The sequence below is a fragment of the Vigna unguiculata genome, chromosome 9 (genome assembly GCF_004118075.2).
Source record: "Vigna unguiculata cultivar IT97K-499-35 chromosome 9, ASM411807v1, whole genome shotgun sequence".
NCBI classification, from domain to species: Eukaryota; Viridiplantae; Streptophyta; class Magnoliopsida; order Fabales; family Fabaceae; genus Vigna; species Vigna unguiculata.
The window spans coordinates 33,876,416-33,887,447 of NC_040287.1; the positions used below are offsets into that span (position 1 = coordinate 33,876,416).

General features: G+C 37.5%; 2 protein-coding genes across 4 annotated transcripts; one reads left to right on the plus strand and one right to left on the minus strand.

Annotated features, from left to right (window-relative positions):
* The first annotated feature begins 431 nt into the window (after positions 1–431).
* LOC114163772 (pentatricopeptide repeat-containing protein At4g08210) lies at positions 432–9,987 on the plus strand. Of its 3 annotated transcripts, none has more exons than XM_028048084.1 (5): positions 432–700; positions 3,212–3,302; positions 3,394–3,491; positions 3,788–6,165; positions 9,815–9,987. In XM_028048084.1, exons 2-4 carry the CDS (start codon positions 3,235–3,237, stop codon positions 5,821–5,823), a joined length of 2,202 nt encoding a protein of 733 aa, XP_027903885.1. In that variant the 5' UTR covers positions 432–700; positions 3,212–3,234; the 3' UTR covers positions 5,824–6,165; positions 9,815–9,987. The 3 variants fall into 3 exon arrangements, with proteins under 3 accessions (XP_027903885.1, XP_027903883.1, XP_027903884.1); XM_028048082.1 differs by lacking the exon at positions 9,815–9,987 and adding an exon at positions 6,679–7,413; XM_028048083.1 differs by lacking the exon at positions 9,815–9,987 and adding an exon at positions 6,846–7,413.
* Positions 8,696–10,829, minus strand: LOC114163773. Its single transcript, XM_028048085.1, has 2 exons — positions 9,800–10,829; positions 8,696–9,537 (listed from the first exon to the last, which is right to left on the minus strand). Exons 1-2 carry the CDS (start codon positions 10,482–10,484, stop codon positions 8,933–8,935), a joined length of 1,290 nt encoding a protein of 429 aa, XP_027903886.1. The 5' UTR covers positions 10,485–10,829; the 3' UTR covers positions 8,696–8,932.
* Positions 10,830–11,032: the final 203 nt, after the last annotated feature.

Sequence of the window (11,032 nt, forward strand, 5' to 3'; positions counted from 1 at the left end):
AAACACAAAAAAGAATCCTTTATATATATATTTATATATATATATATATATATATATATATATATTAATAAATAACCCAGTTAAAGATCGTAAGTGAATATATAACTCTTTTGAACGATAACAATATCTGTGAATTCAAATTACGAAAATATATATATATATATATATATATATATATATATATATATATATTAATAAATAAACCAGTTAAAGATCGTAAGTGAATATATAACTTTTTTGAACGATAACAATATATGTGAATTCAAATTACGAATAGCAGTACCAATATAAATCTTATCAAGTAAGATACATATTTGTACATAATCTCTTAGCAGTAACGTCAATATTATACTCAACAAACAACGGTCACTTATGTGAATAACAATATAAATTAAATGATAATATTTGTACATAAGAGTTGCGATATAAGATGAAGGGAAAACACTCAAACCTCAACAAACAACGGTCACTCGACTAGCACTGCGAAACACTCACTCCGGCAGAGCCCACGGGGACCTCACCACAGACACCCTAACGCTCACGCTTCCTGAGCCACCGCCGTTGGTCATTCCTCACTGCTTCACTGGTGTTCGAATTCGCCGCGCGTTCATCGTCCTTGGAACTCGCATCTTTTCATAGCGTCGCAGCGTAGACTCATTATCCTCATCTCCTCGCAAATCCGGCGAGGTTGTCGTGGCCGGTACCAACTAGTTTCCCTTTCTTTCTGTTTCTTTTTTTTTTTTCTTGGGGTTTCATTCAGAAATTGGTTGGGATTTAATTGAATTTTATCATGGACTGTTGAGACCGAATTAGAGTTGCTTAAGAGTGGCTACGGCTTCGAATGTGCATTTGAGTCGCTTTGTTTGAGAAACTATATATGCATCCTTTATCATTTTGGGACTAAAATTTTATCTCTGGGGTTTAAACGCACTAGATTGAACATGAATTCAGATAGATGCAGTTTCTGAGTTTTGGTATGGGCATTCTCTGAGTTCTTTGGATTTTAGGGAATGAGATTGAGTTTATGGTGTCGCTCAATTTTCAATAATTTTTTCTTGAAGTTTCATTCAGAAACTGGTTGGGATTTAATTGAATTTTATCATGGACTGTTGAGACCGAATTGGAGTTGCTTAAGAGTGGCTACGGCTTCGAATGTGCATTTGAGTCGCTTTGTTTGAGAAACTATATATGCATCCTTTATCATTTTGGGACTAAAATTTTATCTCTGGGGTTTAAACGCACTAGATTGAACATGAATTCAGATAGATGCAGTTTCTGAGTTTTGGTATGGGCATTCTCTGAGTTCTTTGGATTTTAGGGAATGAGATTGAGTTTATGGTGTTTCTCAACTTTCAATAAAAATTTAATTAGTCCTTCTTCGAAACTTTGGTCTAATTTAGTCCCTCAATTTCAAAATTGCGTGAATTTAGTCTTTTTAACCAAATTTTCAAATGTGGGATCGTTTCTTAACTAATATCGAAGCAAAAATGTGTCGAACAGGGTAAACATCTCAAATGGTGTCATGAGATGCGTTTGGAAAGTTAAATAAACTTAACAAAATTTGTTTGAAAGGATTAAATTCACGCAGTTATGAAGTTTGGGGACTAAATTGGGTCAAAGTTTCGAAAATGGACTAATTCCAATCTTCATTTAAAGTTGAGGGATCAAAAACATATTTAATCCTTATTTTTATTACGGAGTGTATGTGTATGGTCTATTTTCAGTATAATGTTCACGTTCTGGGTTATTTGATTAAGAGTGAGTTGAAATTTTTTAGCTGAGTAAATCTATTGATATTGTCGTGGGCTCTCGAGACCTATTTTGGTTACTGATTGAGTAGGAGTTCATTGATTGTAATTGGTTTATTTTCAATGAGATTTTGGCTTGAGCTTTTTGTGCAATCCCTTTGGTATTGGAAGTTGGAATTCCTGAGTCACTTTGTTGTGGCAAGTTTGAAAAGAAAAAAACTTGTAAGAGTACTGTTGTTCTGGATTGTCTGATTGTTGTAGGAGGCATCATGGGCTTACTTTACGAATATTAGTGCTATTTTTACTGGGATGGAGAAAGTAGCTGCTACTATTAGTTTCCCTTTCTTTCTCTGTTTCTTTTTTTTTCTTGGGGTTTCATTCAGAAACTGGTTGGGATTTTAATTGAATTTTATCATGGACTGTTGAGACCGAATTGGAGTTGCTTAAGAGTGGCTACGGCTTCGAATGTGCATTTGAGTCGCTTTGTTTGAGAAACTATATATGCATCCTTTATCATTTTGGGACTAAAATTTTCTCTCTGAGGTTTAAACGCACTAGATTGAACATGAATTCAGATAGATGCAGTTTCTGAGTTTTGGTATGGGCATTCTCTGAGTTCTTTGGATTTTAGGGAATGAGATTGAGTTTATGGTGTTTCTCAACTTTCAATAAAAATTTAATTAGTCCCTCTTCGAAACTTTGGTCTAATTTAGTTTCTCAATTTCAAAATTGCGTGAATTTAGTCTTTTTAACCAAATTTTCAAATGTGGGATCGTTTCTTAACTAATATTGAAGCAAAAATGTGTCGAACAGGGTAAACATCTCAAATGGTATCATGAGATGCGTTTGGAAAGTTAAATAAACTTAATAAAGTTTGTTTGAAAAGACTAAATTCATGCAGTTCTGAAGCTTGGAGATTAAATTAGGTCAAAGTTTCGAAAAGGGACTAATTCCAATTTTCACTAAAAGTTGAGGATCAAAAACATATTTAATCCTTATTTTTATTACGGAGTGTATGTGTATGGTCTATTTTCAGTATAATGTTCACGTTCTGGGTTATTTGATTAAGAGTGAGTTGAAATTTTTTAGCTGAGTAAATCTATTGATACTGTCGTGGGCTCTCGAGACCTATTTTGGTTAGTGATTGAGTAGGAGTTCATTGATTGTAATTGGTTTATTTTCAATGAGATTTTGGCTTGAGCTTTTTGTGCAATCCCTTTGGTATTGGAAGTTGGAATTCCTGAGTCACTTTGTTGTGGCAAGTTTGAAAAGAAAAAAACTTGTAAGAATACTGTTGTTCTGGATTGTCTGATTGTTGTGGGAAGCATCATGGGCTTACTTTACGAATATTAGTGCTATTTTTACTGGAATGGAGAAAGTAGCTGCAACTATTGTTAAAGTGCGTGAAAACAACGCTGAATAATTTCAATTCAAAAGGGTGAAGGAGGGTGTTGTTGGTACAGGGGACTTTATCGGAAGTGGGAAAATGGCGGGCAGTGGAAAGGTTTCCTTCAAAGTCACACTGACCTTCGATCCAAAGCTACTCTTCAAAGTGTATGTATCTATGTCTCATTCAATTCTTAATTCTCAACATTTTCCCCAAATTTCCTGTTTCCCTAATTATGATTTTCTTTCTTTCTTTCAGGTTTAGCGTTCCTGAGGCTGCACCATTTACTACACTTCTCAAATTTGCCGCGGAAGAATTCAAAGTCCCGCCCCAGACCAGCGCTGTCATCACCAACGGTAATTAATTATCTTGTGTCAGATCGATTTTTTTTATTAGTCAGTGATGTCGATGTTTCCAGTTTTAGGATATTTAGCGTTTCATGCGAAATGAAAATCATGCTTTGGTTGTGCAAAAGTGAAAAATTGAATACATGGCAGATTCCTTTTGATAATTGCTTTTCCTTCCTTATAGCTGTTTCAGCCTTTGGGGAATTACAAAACTTTGCCCCAGTTGGACCTGTTTTTGGGTTCAGAAAGTACTGTTTATTTTGGTTAATTATTTTTGTATGTGTTTGTGTCACATTCTATATTAGCTTTACGCTGTTGTGGGCGGCTTCAAGCTATCAAACATGCTAAATCACTTCATTCCCACGTAATAAAACTTGGCCTTTTCAATCACGTTTTTCTCCTCAACAACATGATCTCTGTCTACGCAAAATGCTCCCATTTTGACGATGCACGAACCCTTTTCGACGATATGCCTCACAGGAACGTAATTTCTTACACAACAATGGTCTCTGCACTCACCAATTCCGGGAGACCCCAAGATGCTCTCACACTCTATAACCACATGCTGGAATCTAAAACAGTGCAACCCAATCAGTTCTTGTACTCAGCGGTTCTCAAGGCATGTGGAGTCGCCGGTGATGTTGAATCGGGCAAGTTGGTTCATGGACGTGTATATCAGGCTAAGTTAGAGTATGACACTGTTCTGATGAATGCCCTCTTGGACATGTACGTCAAATGTAGAAGCTTGGGTGATGCAAAACGAGTTTTCTACGACATGCCGTGTAAAAATTCTACTTCGTGGAATACCCTCATTCTCGGGCATGCCAAGCAGGGCTTTGTGAAGGATGCGTTGGATCTGTTTGATCAAATGCCAGAACCAGACATTGTGTCTTGGAACAGCATCATTGCTGGTCTTGCAGATACTTCTAGCTTTCATGCATTACAATTCGTTTCTATGATGCACCTGAAGGGCCTTAAACTTGATGCATTCACATTTCCATGTGCCCTCAAAGCTTGTAGTCTGCTTGGCAAGTTAACTGTTGGGAGACAGATTCATTGTTGTATTATCAAGTCAGGGTTTGAGAGTAGCTATTACTGTACATCAGCATTGATTGATATGTATTCGAATTGCAAGCTATTGGATGACGCAATGAATATATTTCATAAGAACTCTCCTCTTGCTGAAAGCTTGGCAGTGTGGAATTCCATGCTTTCAGGTTTTGTTGCCAATGGAGATTGGTGGAAGGCTCTCAGTATGATTGCTCATATGCATCATTCTGGTGCACAGTTTGATCCCTATACCTTTAGTGTTGCTTTAAAGGTCTGCATCCAGTTTGAAAACTTGAGGTTGACATCTCAAGTGCATGGATTGGTCATCACTGCTGGCTATGAGTTAGACTATGTTATTGGAAGCATTTTTATTGATCTATATGTAAAACAAGGCAATATTAACAATGCATTAAGATTCTTTGAAAGGTTGCCAGATAAAGATGTTGTGGCTTGGTCTAGTTTGATTGTTGGTTGTGCTAGATTTGGTCTAGATACACTGGCTCTTTCCTTCTTCATGGATATGGTTCATTTGGATCTTGAGATTGATCATTTTGTCCTTTCAATTGTTCTAAAAGTTTCTTCAAGTTTGGCATCGCTTCCAAGTGGCAGGCAAATTCATTCTGTTTGTCTTAAGAAGGGATATGAATCAGAGCGAGTTATTACAACTGCTCTTACTGATATGTATGCAAAATGTGGTGAGATTGAGGATGCCTTAACTTTATTTAATTGTCTTTCCAATGTAGATATCTTGAGTTGGACTGGGATTATTGTGGGATGTGCACAAAATGGAAGAGCAGACAAGGCAATTAGTCTTCTGCATAAGATGATTGAATCAGGTACAAAGCCAAACGAAATCACCATTATAGGTGTTCTTTCTGCATGTAGACATGCAGGCCTAGTAGAAGAGGCATGGACTATATTTAAGTCTATTGAAACAAAGCATGGATTGACACCATGCCCTGAACATTACAATTGTATGGTTGATATATTTGCTCAAGCTGGACGGTTTAAAGAAGCAAGAAACTTGATTAATGACATGCCGTTTAAGCCTGACAAAACCATATGGTGTTCCTTGCTTGGTGCCTGTGCAACTTACAAGAATCGATATCTTGCAAATATTGTTGCTGAGCATCTTCTTGCTACCTCACCTGTAGATGCTTCTGTGTATATAATGCTATCAAATGTTTATGCATCACTTGGAATGTGGGATAATTTAAGCAGAGTACGAGAAGCTGTAAAAAAAGTAGGTATAAAAGGAGTTGGAAAAAGCTGGATCGAGATCTTGAGTTGAGAAAACCGGTTATGTGAATGACTTGGTTCAACTAATCATTCGTAATATATTTCCAGACAACTCAATGATTGTTCTAACTTAAAAAGAATGTTATGGGACTGGAGTTTGTACGGTGAAAGACAGTCTTTACGGTTTGTTGACTTCAATTAGAAGGTAAAAGCACGGAAGTGTCATTTTAAAGGACATTTGGATGGAAGATACTAGAAATACTACAACGAAGAATACAAATTAAGTATAACGTGCGCAGCAGTTCAATCCGATAAGCCTTTGCATACTTGCTATTGCCATGAGGTTTCACACATTCAATGTTTGCCTTTCCCAACAAAGGTACAAACTAAAAAGGTAAATACAAAGTGAACTTTCAATAGCATTAATACGTTATAATTTTAATTATATTTAGTTTGTATACCATATACTAATTCAATCGACCACTTGCATTTGATAATAAGCATTCATTTAAGGAACTCAAATTTGGTTAAAATTAGAGGTATCAGAGTCATCCATGACACTTGAATTGTGAGTGTGTCTGAAAATTTGTTGTAGTTCTAATAGTTAAATTAGTACCTTTTACGTAATTTTTAATTTTACATAACATTTTGTACACTGGTATTGTAATTAAGAGAAAGGATTAATAAAAAAATGGTTTGGCATGACTATTGGTTTAGGTGTACTTCTTTTTCTTTTCATTTGTCCACTTCTGAAATGAAACTCTGTCTTATATAGTAAGTTAAAAATAAGATAAATAGTAATTACAAATTTTATTATATGCATTATCTTCCAAGTAGATAGATAAAAATAAATGCGGTATGCTGTATAATAACTCCTAGATTTTAATGACAATTTTTAAGCTTTTAGGTTGTCTCTCCGAACAGTAAGTTGAAGATATATTTGGCTGGGAGTTGACTTATCTTGAATGAATCGTTCTGTAATTTGGAAATGCCACGGGGGACTAACATCATCACTTTCTCATTTTCTTTTTTTTTGTCTTTTCTCATTCTGTCCTATTGCCCGAGTGAGGACAGATTGAGACACCTCTAAGCAGCAGCAGTAATATGTTGGAGGTGGACAAGAACCTCTCAAGCTACGTCTTTCACTTTATGGATTATATGATCAGAGGGAGAGCGAATTCTAACTACCTGGTCCGAGGGAAACAAAAATAAAATGCTGCTCAATGTTTGATGTCTTGAACATCATTCATGTTTCATGTTATGTATTAGGCTTGGCTCTAATTGGAACTGTGTCATGGATCAATTTTGTTTTTCCAAGCCTCCGAGATGAGTTGACTTGATATGAGTTGCAAGTTTGAACAGAAGTTGGGGCACCTAAATTTGGAGGGCAGTGTTCTTGGGAATCCAGTCAACAACTGCAATGCAGTCCAAATCATATGAACTTGACCCATCATTACTAGTAGCTAACACTAGGGACATGGGTAGGTCCCATTAGAAGAAGAGAAGATTAAATGGTGAACCCCACCTCCTCATCATCACTCACTGTAAGCTTCCTGCATACGGCCGAGTCATTGCATGCTAGTGGCAGTGACATTGTGACATTCTTACATGGATTTTAATTTTTGAAGTCTTCTAAGGAATTTATTCTCGTGCCATGTTTATTTCTTTCTCAATCATTGCACCCACTTTTGTCTCCCGACTCTTACTTTTTTCTGACTTCCTACTACTAGCTTTTATTTTTGTTTCGATCTTAGCAAGGCATGTCAAGTTCTGATTCCTTCACTGTTTCCAATAACTGCAAAAATTACCGCGAACCTACCACGCCCAAATGCTTTCCTGCCCACACTTTTCGCGCCATATTTTGTTTGCTATCAAAAAAAGCTGAGTTGTCACTGCTCACTCTGCAATCGTCAGTAAACCAAACTCAATCAGACTTCTTTAGCTACAAGCATTACAGGGACCAGGTGGGTACATCATAACGTGGTATATGATAATTGTCAAGGCTTAGTGCGCCGTAGAAAACAGTTTTTAGTGATCTGTGTTATAATATTCACAATTATCTTGACATTGGTGGTGAGGTGATTGTTAAGACCACGCCGGGTTGCTTAGATTTGAGTAACAATGGCCAATGCGAACTTAATCATAATACAATGAGTACAAAACAGGAGTCAACTTGTCCCGGATTCGATGGAAACGCACTACACACAAATCTACATCTCTAATTAAAAAAAAAAAAACAAAACACAAATCTAGATCATACGCGTGAAGGACTTACTTGTTCTTAGCTGATGTCATGGGAGTTTCTACTCCTCTTATTTTAGAAGCGATTGGAACAAGTGCTGAAGTCTTTATGTTATATTAATTTAGAAATGCCCTTTGTCTCTGGAGTGTGTTCATTGTTGCATTGACCTGTTTTTTCCTGGTGGAGACCTGGCCTTTGACCCTGACCATTATTTTTCCGCACTGAAAGGGTTTATGAGCTTCCACTAAGTGAGATATGAGAGTAGTAGATGTAAGAAACTTTTTGAAGTAACGGGTTAGATTATAAAATGCTTTCCACTTGCTTACCTTTATGTAAAGTTCACAAAAATATATAAAGATAGACGAATGCTGAGACCGTTTATGTAAAGTGCGCAAGAATAATTCGGGACTTTCAAGCATATTGTCTATCAAGTATTCTTTTCTCTCAATTTTCAGACCGTTTGTTTTATATCGTTGGATAAATTGAGCGTTGAGGCTATAGAAGATTAGTTTTGATGGAGTCAAATTATTAAGCTGATAAATAAAGCAAACTCGATGGCGCATGTAGGATTTATAGGTTCTGTCAGTATATGCATTGAATGGATAAAGGAAAGCCACTTCTTTAACAGTCATCTGAAATATAAAAACAATAAATGAGACAAAAGTCTTACCTTAGCTAAATGTACAGACAATAAAAGCTTATCATGCGGTTAATATATAATTGTTATAGTAATATACAGTCGTTGATTAAATCTGCCATGGATGCGAGAGTCAGTGATACCAACCAACACATACAAAAATGATCTGAGACTGATCTATACTCTCCCCAAAAAGCACGAGCGAAATAATCAACTAGATGATGCTAGAACTTAAAAAGAGCTAACAAAGCAAAGGAACTGATATATGAAAGGAAGTTATCATCAAAAGCCACTATAGATTACAACAAAGCAAGGCAAAATAGCTCTTGGGTTGAACACAACCAACTCATCCAAATTGGAATAAGCCCCAACAGCCCCTGCAACCGAATCATACTCCTCCATGCCCCCTTCTGCATTCTTCTTCACCCTTCCTGCTATAACCCGACAAACCAGCATTGCTCTCTTCTCTTCACTCTCGTCCACACACGCCTTGTCGTGTGCCTTCCCACTCGTTGCCGTTGTCAAGATTCCGGTTCCTCCGGCAACCTTGAACCCGTGCTTGATTATGCTGCAAACGTTGCACTGTGGAATGGAGTTGCACAAGTTGGAGGACCCGTTTAGGCCTAGAGAACACGCGAAGGAGGTGCAGTGAAACCTGAGTAGCTCGTTGCCATCTGCTATGCAACGTGGGTGTTTCTTGGGGAGTTTCGTGGCCTTTGCTTTTATGGAGTCTCTGTACTCTTCGAATCTGGTAATGGTTTTCTGGGTGTTGTGGACCTTGAGGATGCGGTCTATTTTGCACACTGGAGATTGCTTCTTCAGCCAGCTTGAGTGGAATATTATTTCAACTATGTTCTTGCTGGTGTCTTCTGGACCCAGTTCAGAAACTGAAATTGGTACATTGGTATCATCATTAAAACCATAGATGATGAAGTGACAAACACATCAACATGTCAATTATGATGTTTATATAAAATAAGCACACATCATATCAGAGATGTATATAATGCTTACAATGTAGAAACTATACCTGTTAGCTTCTTAAAATCATATACATGTGAGACCAAACACACTGAAAACTTAAATAAAAACGAAGAGAAAAGCTTATTTTGTTCCAATTAAACTTGAAAGCATCACATGATACGATACCTGCATGTTTAACAGCCTGGTGATGCTCCAAGCTTTCAGCTTTCATGATCTCGCCACAGTCGGGGCAAGAACAAATGCTACTCCTGAGAGAAGGGTCTCTAGTGAATCCTAGAACAGGGTCTACCACCATTCTACACTCATAACAGCCGGAAAGTCTCCTGAATGGCATTCCCCTGAAAGAGCCAGCGCCAGAAGAATTGGAAGATGCTGACAATGAGGAGGAAGAAGCTGAGACGGGTCCATTGTGTTCAGTAAGAGGTGCTTTCATGGATCTGCTGGAAGCATCGTTGTTGCTGTTGCATCCATTTAGAAACAACCTTTTCTTGTGGATATCTGGGGTTGATGTGTCCGGCTTTGCCGTGATCTTGGTGTTGTTACAAAGCGAACCTGAGCACTTCATCTTCTTGCTCTTCTTGCTGTTATCTTCCGGGACTCGTTCCTCTTGCAGCTTTCTCTGTTCTTGTTTTTTCCTTTGTTGATGATCTTTTGCTTCTGGTGGTGGTTTTGCTTCCTTCTGCTGCTGCTGATGCTGATGTTGCTGGATTTGAACATTCCTACAAGCCAACAGGCCTCTTACCACCCATGAAGGTTGTTTTTCTGTTTTCTGCAGCTCTTGGTTTTGGTTTTGGTTTTGGCTGACATGTTTGGTAATGGTTGGTTTCCTTTGGGTTTTGGGTTTGCTCATTGTAGAAAAGATAGAAGTTTCTTCAGCTTAGAAATGATGGCTTTTAGAACAAGGTTGGAACTAGAAGAGGATTCTGAATTTGAGTCATTTAGGAGTTGAAAGTGTTAAGTGGCTCTCTTCCCGTGGGGGAGATATATGACTTTATGATGAGCATCTCTCACCATTGATTTTTCTAGATTGAAGAGTTCTTTTTTTATTTCTAAATAGTGGGAAAGTAAAGGGTTTATTGGCCAACGGGTCCCCCCCGCCTTTTTATGTTGTGCCCTGTCTTCTCTCTGTGCAAACATTTTGTGAATATCATAACTCACCATCTTTATTGCCTAATTTCTACACTCACTAAACTACCTGGATTTCATGCTTTATGTAAAATTGAGAGTTTAGTCTTTAATGAATACCTTAAATTGCTGCCACCAAAATTGAGTTTAATTAACCTTTATACTCTTCAGAAGCAAATGGACCACATTTCTGTTTCGGGCTATCAGCTTCCATTGTCCCTGCTGTGTAGTTATGACTTTGCTCGAGTCATGAATGCAAAGATACGAAACACA